Source organism: Macrosteles quadrilineatus, unplaced genomic scaffold (genome assembly GCF_028750875.1).
Source record: "Macrosteles quadrilineatus isolate MER2022 unplaced genomic scaffold, UCM_ALF_1.0 Scaffold_9__3_contigs__length_116548681, whole genome shotgun sequence".
NCBI classification, from domain to species: Eukaryota; Metazoa; Arthropoda; class Insecta; order Hemiptera; family Cicadellidae; genus Macrosteles; species Macrosteles quadrilineatus.
The window spans coordinates 16,232,989-16,253,144 of record NW_026542602.1 but is presented as its reverse complement, the minus strand read 5'-3'; the positions used below and the strand labels follow the sequence as shown (position 1 = coordinate 16,253,144).

The following is a 20,156-nucleotide window of genomic DNA, read 5'->3' as shown; positions in this document are numbered from 1 at the left end:
CAGATCACTATAATTTTATAGTTTCGCCAACAGAGTTTTTATTTCAAGGTGGTGTAAAATTCATGCTCTTATTTAAGGAATTTAAAAAATCCAGTAAAGTTGATAAAGTCTCTGTGAACTTGAAATAACGCAGAATTTACGAATCTACTTCACCATCAATTTCTTTAGAGCATCATAGAATTAAGTATCCCGGCCCCCGAGGTAAAACGTGTATGTAGTGTCAACTCAATTGAAACCAAATGTAGGGTTTCACAAAAAAATCATCCAAATTTTAATGAATCTCTACAGTCCTAGATGTTTATGCTGCCAAAAAATCCATATAATTTTCGAAGCTCATGTGATTCCCGTAGCGAGGATGCAAAAATGCACAGCTGGAGATTACCTTTTTTAAACGTTTCAGAACGGTAAATGTCCCTGAGCTCCTTCATGAGTCTATCAGTGGCCTGTACACTGCCGGAGACCTGACCTCTCAGATAGTCCTGTCGCTGATTCTGCCTCAGTCGCTCTAACATATTACTGTGTTCAGCGTCCATCTCTTCAGCCTGTAACATGTAAAAAATCTAACAAACCACTTAATAGCCCTAGGACTCCTTTTATAGCGGAAAGTAAATAAAAGAAACGTCTTATAACACTTAAAACATATAGTTACGCTTATACTGTTACTCACAAGACGGTAAATATACAAAAAAGATGGTAAGTGGTGATCGATTTCGATTGGACACTCCAATCATCATCAGACCCAATAGGCGAATAATAGGTAACATATATGTTTTAAGTGTTATAAGACGTTTCTTTTATTTACTTTCCGTAAATTTAATAACAGTACAATGCTGATCAATAAGTCCTTTTATGACAAAATAGGTTGTCATTTGTCATGATATGTTGTGCTGGATTTGTTTATTTGATCATGTTTTATTTATCTTACATATTTTTATGCCTAGTAACCTTTGACACATTACGATTGCAACAAAGATGGGTGGCATTTTAATAATGAAAATGTTAGACTAGCTAAAGAGCACATTATGGAAACAGAGGTAAGATGGCTGATTTGGATTTCAACGAAAATGTATGTATATCCAAATATACATTTTCTGTAATTCTGGGACTTTTTGAATAATAAAAATATCTCTATCCTTTTTAAAGTTACAAACTTAGACCTTTGCAGAAAACTTTGTAAAATGTAAAGAAACGGAAAATTACAAAATCTTATAAAATTAGGAAATTATAACAAAAAATTAGGGGTCTGCGGTGCGGTTTGTGCCTAATTACTGCAATCGTTTCGAATACATAATTTTCCTCAATACTAATTTGGTTGTGTAAAGCCTACAATATTTAATTACCTTCAATTATTTTACTTAGGCCTAAGGTAATTTCCTTAATCGTGGCCAGTACCTTAATATGAACCACTATCTTAAATTTTAAAATATGTCTAACATTTACCTTATTCTTAGCAAGTATCTCGCTCTCGTCCATCTCCAGGTGCAGGTCCTCATCGTCGTCGTTGTCATCATCGTCATCGTCCTCCTCTGTCTCATGAGGATCGCCCTGGACTGGTGGCGGAGGCATCCACATTCCTAGCGTCAGTCTCTCCAACTCACCTGGTTCTGACACTCCATGTAGGCGACACAGCTCTCGCACCAGGATTGCCACTTGGTTCATCACCTACAAAACATTCAGAGTCAATTCACATAGGCTTTGTTAGATGTATAAACCAAATAGTTTTTAAAATAAATAATCAAAAGGATGACATTTTACTCAGTATTTTAATTCATGAAGCAAAAGTTCCTCTCCCATGAGAAGTTTACCATATTTATTTGATTAAAGGACCTACAACTTAAGATGCTACACAAAAAAATACAATAAAATGTATTTAAATACTTACATGGTTGTCACGGCCCGATGTATTGCTGAGAATCTGAACTGCGTTTGTAACACTTGTTTCCTCCGTATCAGCAAACCATACTGGAGGCGTGGACGGATATGTTTCCTAGAAATATTTTTAGGTGAAAATTGCATCAATACTAACTTACATGGATGTTCATTAGACAAAATCTAATTTGCCTTTAAGGCCAGATAATTCATTACCGAAGTAGACTGCTAAAATGGCCTTAAAGTTACAGATGAAATATATCTTATAGAAATCTGGCAAAATTACCCCTATCATTCATTATTCCTAATTACTAGGGGCATGTAGGGACATAAGTCCCTAAAAAGCTCAAAATGTAAAACAACTAATTTGTTGTTGTTATATACAGGGTGACAGTTAAGTCTTAGGACGACTTTATAACTTTTAAACGACAAACGATATCACAACCACATTTGGTATACCGTTACTGGAAATTGTAAGCTACTTTTCTGTGTACATGGTGGTCGGATATCACCTTTGGGGGACGGTCAGTCGGGGGTCAGAAGAAAATCTTTAATGACAGCCTATGTTGAGTTGTACATCATTTTAAAGGTCTACTTCAACTGAAAACAATGCCGCAAACCGCACTTCAAAAGGTTGATCCTGCGCAAAATGGCAGATGTTCAAAGATTTTAAAAATTAGCCAATTTCTTTAAATTAAAAAACTTTTTTTAATCTTTAAACAACTGTCATTTTTTAATGGATGGTCCTTTTCAAGTGCGGTTTGCGGCATTGTATTCTACTAATAAATACCTTTAATTTGATGTGCATATCAACCTATGCTTCCATTCAAGATTTACTTCCGACTTCTTGTGGGCCATCGCCCTGAAGAGTTATTTGGATCACTGAATGTGAAGTTATGGGGATCATTTTAAAGGGAATTTTAAGCAAAGAAGAATGCCGCAAACCGTACTTCAAAAGGACCATCCGTTAAAAAATGACAGTGTCACACCCAAAGGTGATATCCGACCACCATGTACACAGAAAAGTAGCTTACAATTTCCAGTAACGGTATACCAATTGTGGTTGTGATATCGTTTGTCGTTTAAAAGTTATAAAGTCGTCCTAAGACTTAACGGTCACCCTGTATATACATATAATCCAATGTTTGTCCTTTATTCGTTACCAAACGACCATCCGATCGTGATGAAACTCAAGGGAAGTAAATAAGTACTATACATAATGAACAGTTTTATTAACCACATTTAGTAATATTTTATGGATCGCGAACTCATTCAAGTTTATTCCGCCTTACACCTTTAAACCAAAGTTCACCAAAATCAGATAAAAATTACTCAAGTTATCGTGTTCAAGGACACATACATATAAAAATTTGAACGAATGGTGCTTTTGGCCTCTGGGGACATCAAAATGATAAAGTAAATCGGTCCCGGGACTAAGTCTTACCATGAGACCTACGGTAATAGCTTATTCCCTATAGGGAAATTCGATAAAAATCGCAGCTTAGTGCTTTTTTTAATGATCCAGTACACTCACATTCTGATTAGTGATACCTAATTATAGCACCCATTTACAATTAAACTAGAGGACCCATGCTGCTATAATATCCGAGAAATACCGGTAATCAAATTTATGATTTTTGATTGAGTAATACAGAATCTTGAGCTTAACTTATTCAAACGATCAATAACTCAAATTAAAGCCTATAATTTACTGATTATTTTTAGTCTAAAACATATATAAAAAACATAAACAACACTGGAGCTATTGATTTATAATCATAGTAGTACCTTATGAAAAATTATTTTTATGTTGGTTGTTAACCTTGCATTTGCTTGAAACTCGTCCGATTTGAATAACTAATAGCTTAAATGAAACCCAGTATTTCACTGAAGGTTCTTAGACCAAAACATAAATAAAGGATTATATCATTATACTAGCAGAGTACCCGTCCTTCGTACGGGGTTGGAATATAAGTATAAAATGCTTATTGCAGTTATACTCAAGCTTTGCGTTTGCAATGAGGGAGGACACAGTTTGATAAAATTTGCTTTTTTAAATTTACAGTATTCTATAGTATTACACATCTACCATAGCCATAATGTTCTACCACTTCACCTAAACAATAGAGAAAAAAAAAATTATCAACAATACGCAAAATATCACAAATTAATCATGAAATGAAAAACATAAACATAACTGTAAACAATCGTACTTTGACAGTTCTCATTGCGAATCACAGTTTTTTGTTGCTGCTTTTAGTTCAAATTAGCTGTTTTCATAAATGCAAACAAATATCGTGCTGCACCCTGTTGGTAAATCTTATAACTTTTTAATGCTTTTCCATATTATAGAACCAACTTTTTTAGTTGAAACAGCTGACTAAATTCTTTAATTCCCTTTAAATATGAATAGGCCTACTCATAAGGTTAACATGGGGAATTACAGAGCCACTGGGGCGGAGCCCGAAAGGATTTTTGAGATAAGAATATGCCTATATGTTAATCGGGAATGTAAGCTATCATCATGCAAAATTTCAGCCCAATCCGTCCAGTGGTTTATGCGTGATTGAACTTCAAACACACAAACAAACAAACAAACAAACACACAAACTTTCACATTTATAATATTAGTACGATTATTTGGTGAAATACATCTTAAATTGAAGTAAGAATTCAAAAATAAATCACATTATGTTTTTTAATGGAGTAGCCTAATACAGTAGGTAAATATATGCCAATGCTTAAGTGAAATCTTTGCGTGCCTGCCTTCAATTTGAGACCACATTATAAAAATCGGTCGGGTAGAAGAGCTAAACGAACTCGGCAAAGAAAAACCAAATTTAATTCCCATAAGAAAAACATGGAGAGCAAATTTAGTTTTTTACGTATAAACCGAGTGAGACTATAGATAATTTTATGCCGATGCTTGATGGCAAATCTGTGCATGCATACCTTCAATTTGAGACCTCAATCATGAAAATCGATCGGGTAGAAGAGCTATCGAACTTGGAAAAGAGAAACCAAACTCCCATTTACACATGGAGAGCAAATTTCGTTTAGCCTACGTATGTACGGAGTGAGACTATAGATAATTATATGCCAATGCTAGATGGCAAATCTGTGTGTGCATACCTTCAATTTGAGACCACTATCATGAAAATCGGTAGGGTAGAATGAGCTAAACGAACTCGGCAAAGAGAAACCAAATTTAACTCCCATAAGAAACACATGGAGAGCAAATTTTGTTTACGTATAGGCCTAAACCGAGTGAGACTATAGATAGTTACAGTAGAACCCCTGTTAACCGAATTAGGGTTAACCGAAATTGTTCTATAAAATAATATAGATCTGTAAAATGCTCTAATAACTTCAGTTGTCTGGCTCAAAAAATATTTCTATCCCATTGTAACATTTTTGTAGCTGAAATAAAACACTAAATTAGGCCTTTATAGGTATTCTCTTAAATTCATTTTCCTACACACTGTGGTGATACATTGGCTATTTTTAGCATATGATGGGTTAACCGAAAAATTGTATATCCGAAACAGCTCTCCCCCCTTTATTTAGGTTAACCGGGGTTCTACTGTATATGCCGATGCTTGATGGCAAATCTGTGCGTGCATACCTTCAATTTGAGACCTCAATCATTAAAATCTGTCGGGTAGAAGAGCTAAATGAACTCGGCAAAGAGAACCCAAATTTAACTTCCACAAGAAACGAATGGAGAGCAAATTTCGTTTACGTATAAATCAAGTGAGACTATAGATAATTATATGCAGATGCTTGGCAAATCTGTGCGTACATACCTTCAATTTGAGACCTCTATCATGAAAATCGGTAGGGTAGAATGAGCTAAACGAACTCAGCAAAGAGAAACCAAATTTAACTCCCATAAGAAACACATGGAGAGTAAATTTTGTTTACGTATAGGCCTAAACCGAGTGAGACTATAGATAGTTACAGTAGAACCCCTGTTAACCGAATTAGGGTTAACCGAAACCCGGGTTAACCGAAATTGTTCTATAAAATAATATAGATCTGTAATATGCTCTAATAACTTCAGTTGTCTGGCTTAAAATATTTCTATCCCATTGTAACATTTTTGTAGCTGAAATAAAACACTGAATTAGGCCTATATAGGTATTCTCTTAAATTCATTTTCCTACACACTGTGGTGATACATTGGCTATTTTTAGCATATGATGGGTTAACCGAAAAATTGTTTATCCGAAACAGCTCTCCCCCCTTTATTTAGGTTAACCGGGGTTCTACTGTATATGCCGATGCTTGATGGCAAATCTGTGCGTGCATACCTTCAATTTGAGAGCTCAATCATTAAAATCTGTCGGGTAGAAGAGCTAAATGAACTCGGCAAAGGGAACTCAAATTTAACTCCCATAAGAAACAAATGGAGAGCAAATTTTGTTTACGTATTTAAATCAAGTGAGACTATAGATAATTATATGCCGATGCTTGGCAAATCTGTGCGTGCATACCTTCAATTTGAGACCTCAATCATGAAAATCAGTCGGTTAGAAGAGCTACTCGGCAAAGAGAAATCAAATTAAACTCCCATAAGAAACACATGGAGAGCAAATTTCGTTTACGTATAAACCGAGTGAGAGTACAGATATATGCCGATGCTTGATGGCAAATCTGTGCTTGCATACCTTTAATTTGAGACCTCAATGATGAAAATAGGTCGGGTAGAAGAGCCAAACAAACTCGGAAAAGAAAAACAAAATTTTTTTAACAACATAACTATAGGTAACTATAGGCTATATAGTTAACTGCTATTATTATTTTTCCCCATGAAGTTTTAAGTCAGAAAAATTAACTCTGAATTTCTAACAACAACAACAAAATAATATAATAATAAATAGGTACCCGAGGACCTAAAAGAAAAATGTATTTTAATAAAAATTACGCTGTTTATGATGTTTAGAAATCCCCAGGCTGTGGGAGAATGCACTTTTTTAACCACTAATAAAAATTATTACTAAGAATTTGTTTACAAAGCTTTCCTGGTGTGGGAGGTATAGGTACCTAGAAATAACAAATATTGCTTAACTGATCTTTAGAGCATGGATTTAAAAATAATAGCCTATAGGCCATTGCTATAGTTGGCCTGTGCCAGAATTGTCCCGGGTCACCCTAGGTTTAAACAAAATAAATCTTACAAAAAACTAATAATTGGCCTAGCACTCAAAGAGTTCCCCCCCCCCCCCCACCCAATAAGTTAACCCTGTCCCACCAGTCCCCTAGATGGACGTTATGATAACCGAAGGTTAAATAAATGATTTCCCGTCAATTATTTTAGGTGCACTACTTATGTATTTTAGCTCTTATTTTTAAAAATCATTTGAGTCTAAATTACTTGAAAGTCCCATGTTTCCAAACTTAATGTGTTGTCCCACCTGAATCTGAAAATGCCATAATTTTAAGAGTCTAAAGCGTCAAAAATAAATAAAAATAAAGGATTACAAATTCTTCAAGGTAGGTACTGTAAATTTAGCATTGCATAACTTAGTGGTTAGGGCAAATCCGAGTTCTAGCAACGACTAACACTTTAAAAGGAAGGTAGGCCTAGCCTATGTGGAGAGCAAACAGCTGTGTGACTTGGGGAAGCATAATTTTATCCCCCTGGAATTTTACCCCTGAGAAAAACTTACGCCACAATCTATGCATCAAATTAAGTAATAAAACCTAGAGTGTACGGGACGGAATTATACCCAACTGTTTTTCAAGCAGAGGTCACTGCCATCTTGGTTTGAGCTTGAGAACATCTTAACAATGAGATTAGAGACAATAACAATTAATATCTACACTGATAGTCAAGCCACCTTAAAAGCACTAAACTCTTATACATTCAACTCAAGGCTCGTGTGGGACTTCCTTGCTTCTGTGTCTGAGTTGGGTAGGAGAAATTATCTTACACTCTACTGGGTGCCTGGACACTCAGGCATAAAAGGAAATGAAGCTGCAGACAGATTGGCAAACACTGCCTCTGCGTCAACAATTATAGGCCCACAACCCTTCTGTGGCATTTCACGACATAGCGCATGTTCTTCAATTGCGTCATGGGCCAAAGAACAGCACCGCAAACGCTGGGTCGATACTCCCCTTCTTAGGGTCAGCAAGCTTACTCTGTTTAGGCCTTCCAAATAGGTTGCCTCTGACCTCTTGAGCCTAGACAGGTGAAGAATCAAATTAGGGCTTAATTGTAGAACTGATAACTGGTCACGGGCGATTCAGGAAACATTTACAACGGATGGGGCTTATTTGATGGTGAACCGATCTGTGTGATAGGTCAGAGGAGATAGCCGATCTCCTGCTCTTTGATTGTGACGAGCTCTCTGATGCTAGAATGATAACTCTTGGTAATGTGACTAGAGGAAGATATCTTCCCAAGGATGAACTAGCCTAGCCTTATTGGGAAGCTACAGGAATTCATCGGACACATGAACTTGTAAGGTCATCAAGAAAACAATTGTCTGGGGTGCGCAATAATTTGATTTTCGGATGAAGTGTTTCATGATCTCGGCCTGCCCCTGTTAGATGAGATTTAAGATAAGATAGACTAGGCTAGAGGCCTACTTAAAAATAAAATGTTTAACTTAACTTACTACCGTATCCAATCAAAACTGATGATCATTTTCACTCATTTCTATGTCTGCACAAGGGGTAAAATCCGGAAGGTAAAAATACAGGGGGTAAATACCTGGGGGTAAAATTCCGGTTGTAGTTCGCTAAAAATCAGAATTTATCATGCTCTGTCTATTTTCATTAGACTCCCAAATCTGCGGGGGTAAAATTCTGCACGCGAACAAACTTGAGAGCGCTGGGGGTTAAAACATACGTCATAGGCCAGTGACGTCAGCATTGCCCAGGGGGATAAAATTCCGGCAACCCTGTAACTTTGAGGGCCTAATTCTAATACCACGTATCTTCAAAATATAGGGTTTTGAGATTTTTAGTAAAAAAATAGATTTCATTGTCTCTCACCTAATTCTAAAACCTCGTAATTCTATAAAAATGGGAAATAATTTTAAAAAATGGGAAATGTAGACCTCATATCTTGCAGTATTGGTAAACCTTCCTTCTAGCAACACGTATCTTGTATTGTTTACAGTGTGCAAAAGGTGGTCAGCTGTGCCGGTCTGTTATTGTTATGCAGTTTCATTGTGAAAAAGTGAATTTCAGTGTTCAAAATGTAGTAAATATAAGATAGAATTAACTCAGTTTTGTATATATGCAATTAGTTTATTTGTGGCTTTATTACAATTTATGTAATACGTTGTCATAAATCAGTGTTAAGATACGAGGTCTTAGAAGGAGGAATATTCTTACTGTAAAAATATGTTATAACTTGTTTAAAATTATTGTAGGCCTATTAACTTTTTTGCTAAGGAATAATTTTATACTCTTAATTTTTTCTGTAATACAATAAAATAGTAATTATAACAACAAAGTTGTTATAATAAAAATGCTTAGTGTTTATACAAATTGGTAAATTCTAATAACTCGTGTATCCAATTTCAATACCACGTAAGTTAACCCTCCAACTGGCACATTTAAAAAAAGTTTACTACAATACCTCATATCTTACTTTTTTTTATAATAACTAATGTAAATAATAAATAAACATAAGAAGTGGTTTGTTTTATCAAATTTAATAACTACATGTACATTCCTATAAAGTAATGAGCTGTTTTTCGTAAAAACCATAATAATTACAACGTTTTTTTGCTCTCCTGTAAAGTGGGCATTTTCCTCATACGTGGTATTAGACTTAGGCCCTCGTAAAGTTACATGTGATGTAAAACAAACAAAACTACTAGGCCTATAAGTTACCGGTACCTACAGTAAGTTAATCCCATGTTTCTAATCTGTAATGTAAAAAAATGGCAAGCCAGAGGCTGTAATCTTACAGAGGTAAGTTAACTTAGGTACCTTAATACCTTCTTCTTCACCAAGACCAGCTATGCCGGATAGGTTGTGTCAATTAGAATTAATAAAAATTAAATAAAATACTGACTGTTACACTTGTATCTTACTATTTACATGTATGTACACGTAACTTATGGCAGTGGATGTAGCCTCAATTTAGTTTCGGTTTAGTTTTTAAAAAACTCATCCATGCTATAGAGTGGCCTTCATACTATCCATGCCTTCAACACTTTATCAAACTTCCTTGTTTCAAGGTTCTTAATTTCTTGGGGCAAATTGTTATAAATCTTGAGCGCTATGGTCGGGAAAGCATTTTTAGTTTTAGAGAGCCTGCAAAAGGGAAGGTCTATTTCCTGATTATGTCTTGTTCTGTACGTATGGAATGTATTTCTGGTCGGAAAATTTTGAATGTTGTTTTTGACATATGATGCACATAGAAGAACAAAGTGGCTGTAAACTGTTAAAATTTTGGTTTCTATAAAAAGAGGCTTGCAGTGGTCCAATCGTTTTCTAAACGTTATTATCCTGATAGCCTTCTTTTGCTGTAGAAGAACTTCATGGCAGTTAGGCGCATGCCCCCAAAGTAGCTTAGCACGCTATGGAAGAGAGCGTGATAGACGACCAGTAGGTATTGTGATGTTACCAGCTTAGACAGCTTTCTTAGCAGACACACAACTCTCGATTAACCTTCTGCATACGACTTCAATATGCTCAGACCATGTCAGTTTGGGGTCAATGGTGAAACCAAGCAGATTAACTTTAGTTTCAATCTGAGGATGTCTAGTTAAGGTGCACACGATCTTTTGTGTCTTACCCTCGTTCAGCTTGAATTTATTGGCTGAGAACGATGTCTTGGCTTCCTCGAAAAGAATTTCTGCGTTGTCGAGAGCTTGAGCAGGAGTAGAACCTGTTGACAAAATTGCAGTGTCGTCTGCAAATCTTAGTGTTGAGCCACTCAAGTCAAGGTCATTGATTGAGACCAGAAATAAAATTGGTCCCAGTACCGATCCCTGAGGAACGCCATGTTGGATTGGCAAAGGTTCTGACTGAGCACCGCTAAGTGATATCACTTGCTGCCTATTTTCCAGGTAGGACTTAATGGACAAGAGAGCAACGCCCCCCACCCCGTAACGTTGCTGTGCCCTGTAAAAATTGCTTGCAGCATTTTTGAAATCGTTATTTCATTGTGTTTAACACACTATTTTAATTGCACAACAACTGTCTGTGTGTAATATAAATTATCAACTCGGTTCACTATAACCTACACTTTACCTTCCTAATCTAACCTAACTTCATAACACTCAATACAGTCACGAATCCGCATAAGCCCAACTTGCCTTCCACACATGCCTAAATAAAATCATTCTGAAATAAGTTATTGAGTGCCGTGTTCCGTGTTGTTTCTAGCACATGTACTTTAAATGACTTGATTGACTTATTTTTAAAATTCTCTTCTCTTCAATATTTCGTATTTTCATTTTCATTTCAGGTTCATCAGTATAGTTCTACAAGTAACAGTTAGTCCGTTCCGTTGTTCCGTAATTCCGTAATGCAGTTTAGTAGCAGACTTGAATGGAAGGTAGAATAGATAAAGGAAATCAACACAACAAATTAACTTAAGTTACCTTAGTTATTCGTGGCCTCTGAGACATTTTGGCGCTGTTATTTCCTGGTAAAAAGTGAGTCTTCTACTTTAATTACTTACAATTAACGTAACATATCAAGTAACTTATCTGGAGAGAACATTTCATAGGCTTATAAATAGGTTACAGTAGGTCAAAAAAACGTAGGCCTAGGCCTACCGGTAAATAAAACTTAAAACAGCTGTAACTCTGTTAATATTTAAGAGCGCGGAAAAATTGTTGCACCATTATTTTCAGCTAAAAATCTAGTTTCTAGTGAAATCTATACCGTATAGGTTCCCATGGTCACGTTCGTCGCAATAAATACCACTCTAAGTTGGACGGGTCACCCTTTCTGTGTATGGGTACCGTACGAGCCACTTTTAGAACATTGGGAAAGGCCCCTACTTTTAAGCATTTGTTGATGACCGTAGCTAGGGAATATGCAATTTCACACACCACTGCCTTAAGGACTAACTTATTGTTGTCATTCCATAAATATCTTGACAAGGCCTACTTGTAGGTTGTCGTAACCTAACGTTACGCTAGAAAAGTGGACGATATAGCAAGAGAACCACTTACGTTCGTTGGTGGACATAGAAGAAGGAGCCGTGACGAATCATCCCACTTCAGGGCTCAGTGCACAGTGCAGCCACCCCGCAAAACATAATAACTCTTCCGTTACTAATAATTATAACTGTTCATATATGAAACTATAATGACTTCTACTACACTCGTCTTCCCCATAAAAAAAAAGTCAATATCATAAATTCAAAATTAACTCAACTTTCAAAATAAAATAAATTCACTTTCAATAAAATGCAACCAAAATTTCTTCTTCCCATTATTCATTAATAATTTTACAAGTCCAGCCTGTGAGGCTTTCGCACAGTCCGTGCAGACTTCCTCAGCGAGGGTGGTGGGCTGCACTGTGCTAGCGGCGACGCAGGAGTTGGCTGAGGCTGGGCTTGCCCTAGGCTCTCCCTGGGACTGGTAGTAGGCCTAGGTACAGGTGACATCATCATGGGACTAGTTGGTCGATCCTCCGGCGGGGGTGAATTCTTGGGTACTTGGGGTGATACAACGGGATCCTTGGGTGATACAAAAATCTCCTCCTCTTCTGCATACCGAGCTCTCAAGTGATCCGCATGACAAAATCGGGGTTTTCCACCAATAACACTCACCAGATAGGTGACCGGACTTCTCTTTAGAATTATTTTGCCAGGAACCCAAGATATCTTTTCATTTCGGACAGTTTTGACATAGACTGCCTGACCTTCTGAGAAAAATCTGCTTCTTCCCCTAAGCCTATCAGCTGCATCTTTTTGTTCCCTGTGTTTTTTATCAATGGATGACTGGAGATTGGGTTTTAACATAACCAACTGAGTACGAGGCTTCCAAGACAGGAACATTTCTGCAGGGGTTAAGCCAGTAACTGTATTTGGAGTGTTGCGGTACGCAAACAAGAAATTATCTAATTTCATTTGAAGAGTGGTACGCTGAGAACGCTGATGTTCCTCAATCACTTGACGCAAAAGGTTTTTCTTGACCTCCTGAACACTTCTCTCTGCAGATCCATTTGAAGCCGCATGATACGGGGGAGTTAATGTGAACTTCACATTGTTGTTATGCAAAAAGGTTTTGAACTCTTGACTAGTAAAAGATCTTCCGTTGTCCGACACCAGTTCGACAGGTAATCCATACGATGAAAACAAGGTACGGAGTTTCTCAATAACCTTGGAAGAATTCATGGAACTCATGATAAATACCTCTAACCATTTAGAGTATGTGTCAATCAAAACTAAAAGTTGCTGTCTCGACTCTGGATCCTCCGCAAAGTCAATGTGTATCCTCTGCCATCGGGTTGATGTTGTAGGCCATTGCTGCAACGGTACTTTAGGTATCGAATTCCTAGTTAACTGACACGCAGAACAAGAGGCCACCACGTCTTCAATCGACTTCTCCATGCCTGGCCACCAGACATAACTTCTCGCCAGCATCTTCATGCGTGTAACTCCCGGGTGTTGATCATGCAACATTTGAAGCACAGATGAATACAGTTTCTTTGGAATCACTACACGAGAACCCCACAGCAAACAACCTTGTTCCACGGACAACTCGTCCTTCTTCCTTAGAAAAATAGCTAGTTCTGGCTCAACCGAGCTCGTCCAGCCGTACATCACAAAATCTCGGACCTTCGAAAGAATCGGATCCTTATCCGTCATTTTACCTATATGCAAGGCAGTAATAGGTGCAATGTCCTTGACAACACAGAAATTGTTCATCACTTCTGTACACACATCTACATGTGAAACAAAATTAGCATCCAGCTCTATAGGTTCCGCTTCTGCTAAGGGTAACCTAGACAACGCATCAGCGTGAGGGACATCCACTCCCTTCCGGTACCTAACCTCCAAATCATATGCTGATAGAATCAAGGCCCATCTCTGCAGCCTAGCTGCCGCCATACTAGGAACGCCCTTTTTAGAGCCAAAAATAGCCGTCAACGGCTGATGATCAGTCTGTAGAATACAGTGTCTTCCATATATATACTTATGAAACTTTTTGACTCCAAAGATCAAAGCCAGAGCCTCCCGATGTAACTGAGAATAATTCCGTTCACTGGAACTTAGCGTTTTCGATGCGAAGGCAATTGGCCTTTCCTGACCATCGATAAGATGAGATAGAACAGCAGCCACCCCCCTGGGACTCGCATCACACGTCAGAACTATGGGCTTTTTAACATCATAGTGAACTAACAAACTTGAGTCCAACACCCATGATTTACTCTCCTGAAAAGTCTTAGAACACACCTCCGACCACACCCATGGATGATCCTTATGTAATAAGTCATAAAAACAGCTTATTCTAGCAGACAGGTTAGGTATAAATGCATGATAATAATTTATTAGACCAATATAGGCTCGTAACTCTTCCTTAGTACTAGGCTCAGGCGCTTTACGCAGCGCAGTTAACAAACTTTCTTGTGGACGGAGACCATCTCGAGTAATCACATGTCCTAAATACTCGATTGAAGATTGCAAAAACTTACACTTTTGTTGGTTTACTCGAACACCAAACTCATCAAGGCGTTGCAGCACCTGCGCCAGACGGGCAAGCCCCTCTTCCTTAGAGCGAGCCGCCACTAAGACGTCATCTAAGTACGCCACCGTTCCTGGAAGACCTGTTAAAATTTGGTCGATGGCTGACTGAAAAATTGCAGGAGCTGAAGACAAACCATATGGTAGCCTTTTTAAACGATACAGACCCTTATGGGTAGCTAGGGTCAACAGATGTTGCGATTCATCCGCTACCGCCAATTGCTGATACGCATTTGAAAGATCAAGGCAGCTAAAAACTGAGCAACCGCCTAGAGTTGCAAAAATATCTTGAGCCTGTGGAAGCGGATAATGTTCCATTTCAATACACTGATTAAGAGTAATCTTATAATCGGCACAAAGCCTAACACCATTAGGCTTAGGGACAACCACAAGTGGAGTGCTCCACTGTGAATTAGTAACTCTGTACGCAACATCCTCTTGAACCATGCGGTCCAACTCACTCTCAACTTTCTCCCTTAACGCAAAAGGCACTGGTCTCGCCTTACAAAACTTAGGGACTGTCCCCTCCTTTAAGACAATATGAGCCTTAACACCCTTAATTTCGCCCGTTCCAGGCTGAAAAACTGACTTAAATTTACTCTTCAATTTAGCAATGTCCAAATCAGAACTGTGATCCACAGTGGCTTTACATGAAAACACATTTTGCCAATCTAACCTCAACTGGCCTAACCAGTTTCGCCCCAACAGAATCGGCTGACTCTTACTTTCTAAACTAACTACTGTCAAAGGCAAACTCGCCTGCTGATTATTATATTTAACATTGACATTCACTTGTCCCAGAACAGGTACATCATGACCTGAATAAGTAGTAAGTTTCACATTTGCTGGCCTAAGTTTGAGGTTAGAAAATTTTTCATAAAATATCTCAGAAGGACATATAGTCAAGGCACTGCCTGTATCTAGAATCATTTCTAAATATACATCATTAGCTACTAGGCCTACCTTATAGCCGTTGTCTGATCCTGATTTAAGGTTGTACAGACCTATCTCTGCCATTGGAACTTCTAGGCCTAGGCCTACCTCTTCCTCCACTTGATGGACCCCCATCCTAGGTGTCGACTTTTTACCATGGAAACTAGAAGATTTCTTGGCTTTACACACTTTCTTGAGATGACCTACTCTCTGACAACCGTGACACTTGTAACTGGCGAACGCACACGCACTAGGCCAATGACCAGCAGAACCACACCTCCAACAAGAGTTTCTAGAATTTTGATTTTCACTACTCCTATTCACGAAAGTTTTAGGCCTATTTTGACTTTTCACATTGATTTTCGCAATGTCCCCACGAGGTTGCACAAATAGGCTTGACTGCGATTCGGCCTGTTCCAGCCTGAGCGCTGACGCATAAGCTTCGTCAAAGTCCAATTCCTCCGACAACAATTTCTGCCGGATAGTTTCATTAGAAATGCCGGAAATCACTTTGTCCCTCAAAGCGTCTTTCAAAAAGGTACCAAATTTGCACGAACTAGCCAAATGTTTTATTGAAACCACAAACTCCGCTATGCTTTCGCCCGGCTTTTGCACACGAGAGTAGAATACATATCGCTCCGCCACAACCAACTTCTTGGGCGCATAATGTAATTTCAACAACGCTGCAAGTTCATCATAGGTCTTAGAATCTACCTCTACCGGTGATAATAAATCGGATAGGACCGATAAAACCCTGGGACCAATAACTGTAATTAAAACCGACACCTCGTTTTCCTTCTTGACATTGTTCGCTTTGAAAAAATGTTTCAGGCGCAACAAATAGGGCACAATGTCCTCCTCACTTGGATTAAATTCAGAAATCCTGCCAACACTAATACTCGCCATTTTTAATCATCTCAACTATAATACGCACTAAAACAACAACTGTTATCGCGTACTACCCTAACTATGATAAAAAGGTTTATTACCGACTGCGCCAAAATGTCGTAACCTAACGTTACGCTAGAAAAGTGGACGATATAGCAAGAGAACCACTTACGTTCGTTGGTGGACATAGAAGAAGGAGCCGTGACGAATCATCCCACTTCAGGGCTCAGTGCACAGTGCAGCCACCCCGCAAAACATAATAACTCTTCCGTTACTAATAATTATAACTGTTCATATATGAAACTATAATGACTTCTACTACATAGGTCTTACCCTGAAACTATGTAAATTGACTATAGGCCTATAGCCTACACAGAATCTACTAGTTTCCATTCCGTAAAGCTAACATGAGACATCAGTTGTCTTATACTATATTCAGGGAATCCAGATCTGTATTTGGAATACTATTTACAATTTCATTGACATTATCAAGCAGGAACCTATTAAACTCATCCAGGCTAGCGCTGCTCAAGGTAGGCCTACTACAGACAGTAAGGTACAGTACCTAACTAGGGCCAGGCACCTTAGGCCTAGGTCAATTAGGTTCAACAGAACTAACAGAGATTGAATAGGATTTAGAGCCTGATAAGGTAAGAAAACAGTAACCCTAGGCAACTCAAGCTGGGCTAGCCTAAATCATAGCACGGCTAGGCCTAGGTTTATTTCCCCTGTTAAACAACAGATTTTCCTATTAGGCTATAGGCCGAAGCTAACAAATAACTTATTTGAATTAGCAGAGATCCTCCATTCAATTAACAGAATAATACACTGAAAGCTGATGCACAAACTAACAATTTTTGGCCTATCCTTTCTTTGTTTAGAGATTTTATGACAGCTGTTTTGTGTTTAAAGAAGACGAGAACCTTAGGAAATAAGGGGTTTTCAAGAATTTGGAAGGGTTAGTAACACATAGGTTGTGCACTTGGCAATATCTTACACGGAAAAACAAACTTACAGTAATATTTGCGTGAATTTCATATCGTTTTCCATTTCTTCCAATAAATCTGCAGTTTAGCTCATCTACACTTGCTGACACTATTTGAAATCGTTCATGGGTCTTGGGAAAAACTGCTTCCAAAGTTTTGATCTCTTGTTTGAGAACATTTAAACAAGCCATCTGAATGCCTCTCCACCTTTACATAAAATAATACTTCACAATTTACTTTGAGGAAAATATAGAAAATTTACGCTTGACTATTACTCTTAATCCGATTAAGATGGCGACTGCAAGCAGCAATCGTGCTCCGTCGTCGGACTTCGGTTATTTCCGCCAGCTATCGGGGTAAACATAAAATGTTCGTAAAAAATATTCAAAATGTTACGTGTGCACTATAAATAGTTCAATATTAATGATTTTAGTAACACGGCCACTATCAAGGTATAGATGTTATAGATAAAACATACTCCGTGATCGTAAGTGTCTGCTCTGAAATTTTCAAAGCAGTAACAAGAACAAGAACATTGGTACTTGGTAGGAGTTAAAGGCGGCCGTGCCTATTCGCGGCCACTCGAGATTCTCGGCAGTCGCCACTCGCCACCGTCCCGTGACTGCCCAAAGGCACAGAAAACGTACTACTATACCTATAGTAGTATAGGCTATAGTAGTACGTTTTCTGTGCCAAAGGCTACTGGCTACTGGTGGTGGCGAGCCCGAGTGACTGTCGCACCATAGATCAAACATACTCCCTTGTGTTGGTTAGTCTATGGTCGCACCCCACTGAGCTATAATTCTAACTGGAGGTAGCACTGAATGTCAAAGATGCGTGTCGCCAGCCGCCATGTTTGCGTGAGTCTGGTGTCATAAAAAGCCATATTATTGCTATAACTATTATTATACTTGGCTTAAAATACCTACTTTGTATGGTCGCCATTTCAAAGAAAATTATTAAAGTATTAAAAGTATTCAAGTATGACAAAAATACTCACTGCTATACCAACCTAGTTATAAGAAGCCATGTTATTGCTATGGTAAGAAAACTTACTGCTATACCAACCTAACAAAATCAGCGACTCGCTTTTGACAGACTTCTGCCATGGCAGTGCTACCTCCAGTTATAATTTTAGCTCAGTGTCGCACCCTCGCACCACCAGCAGCGGGCCATGTTATCATATGCTGCTTATTACGTGTAGCCACAGAAGCGGGCCAAAGCGTAGCCCCACTCCTTATCTCGCCACAGTCACGATTTTTGTGTTACAATTGTATTCTATTTTATTATTATTAATTGGTTATATTAATGTTAAAACTATTACGGTATATAACTTTAAGGTAAGTGCTAGCCCATTGCCTCGCCTAAGCTGAAATAAAATTATTCACATTCTTGTGGGATATGGATAAGTCACCGTATATTTTAAAACGTTTTTATTAGCTCGCTTTCTTGTCCGAAAAAATATTAGTCGGGATAAAAAAATAGTGGTCTACAATCAAACGTTATTTGTAGGCTATTTGAACACTTGAACAGAATCAGATCATGAGCGCCATCACAAAATAAGAGGGGCTTTGTGGAAGAAGAAGCAATTTGTATGATGTAGGAATATTTTGGGGGAAAATATAAGTGACTAAACTATTTTCGGAATATAAAATCTTGTGAAAATACTTAAATAAACCTAATATAATATTTATTTAAGCACTTATTATCCAAGGGAGTTAATGCAACTAAGCAATCAATGTTGTTCAAAGGTTTATTGCGGACATTTTCCATCACGATTGTAAAAAAACAATGCACAACGTTTCGGGATCTGGAATCTATCACGATATATTAAGTACCTCTGTCACTATTACAGTTATATTATTTTTTATTTAAACTTAATTATACCACTGGTATTTTTTCACATGGTTTGCTCTTGTAACTTCATTTAGACCATATCTTCACCTCATCATATCTTCTGTTATTTATTTATTTAGATTTGGTTTTTGATAAATAATGTTATGTTTGGATGCAACTACAGTCGACGCACAGGCTCGCTGCCCATGTCGGCTTATTCTTTACTAGCTGTACCCGCGGGCTTTGCCCCGTTTAACTTCATATGTGAGCTCGTTCGCATGGCTCATTCACGTCCTGGTTGAAGTTCGTTCGCTACGCTCACTCAGCTTTAGGTTGGAGCTCGTTCGCTGCGCTCACTTGCCTTCAGGTTAGCTCGTTCGTTACGCTAACCTAACTCGCCTCCGGGTTGAAGTTCGTTCGCTACGCTCACTCACCTTTTGGTTGCAAATTAGCTGTTGTCATAGTTAAAAAAAATAATAGTGCTGCACTCTGTTGGTAATCCTTGTAACTTTAATGCTATTGAATATCACAGAACAGAACCAACTTGTTAAATTGAAACAGCTGTTATGATTCATTAATTCCATTTAAATATGAGTACTCATTAGGTTAACATGGGAAACTCCAGAGCCACTGGGGCGGAGCCCGAGAGTCCGATCAGAATAAAAACCACTTAGTTTTCCTATTTAATGCCTAAAGAATCAGTGTACCAATTTTCAGCCTCCTAGGTAAGTGGGAAGTGGGAGAATTAGTGATGAGTGAGTCAGTGAGGGCTTTGCCTTTTATATATATGGATAAACATATGTACGCTTTGTAAACATAGATGTAATGCAAAGGTTAATTTTATGTTATTCTTTTAAATTCACTTATGTTTTTCTCCTTTAAATAGGATTTGTGTACAAATTTCTGTAAATAATTTGTTGGAATAAAGATATAATTCATTCATTCATTCATTCATTCCTGATCCCGTCCTC

The 20,156-nt window shown here is 38.0% G+C and overlaps 1 protein-coding gene across 1 annotated transcript in view; it reads right to left on the bottom strand.

Moving 5' to 3' along the window:
• Positions 1-17,661, bottom strand: part of LOC129002008 (ubiquitin-conjugating enzyme E2 Q2-like) — a 30,135-nt gene extending 12,474 nt beyond the window's left edge. The window contains exons 1-4 of the mRNA XM_054429492.1: positions 17,379-17,661; positions 1,883-1,987; positions 1,441-1,662; positions 383-542 (exon numbers count right to left, since the gene is read on the bottom strand). Coding sequence (XP_054285467.1) covers positions 383-542; positions 1,441-1,662; positions 1,883-1,987; positions 17,379-17,540 — 649 coding nt within the window. The 5' untranslated portion in view covers positions 17,541-17,661. The remainder of the gene's footprint in view (positions 1-382; positions 543-1,440; positions 1,663-1,882; positions 1,988-17,378) is intronic.
• Positions 17,662-20,156: the final 2,495 nt, after the last annotated feature.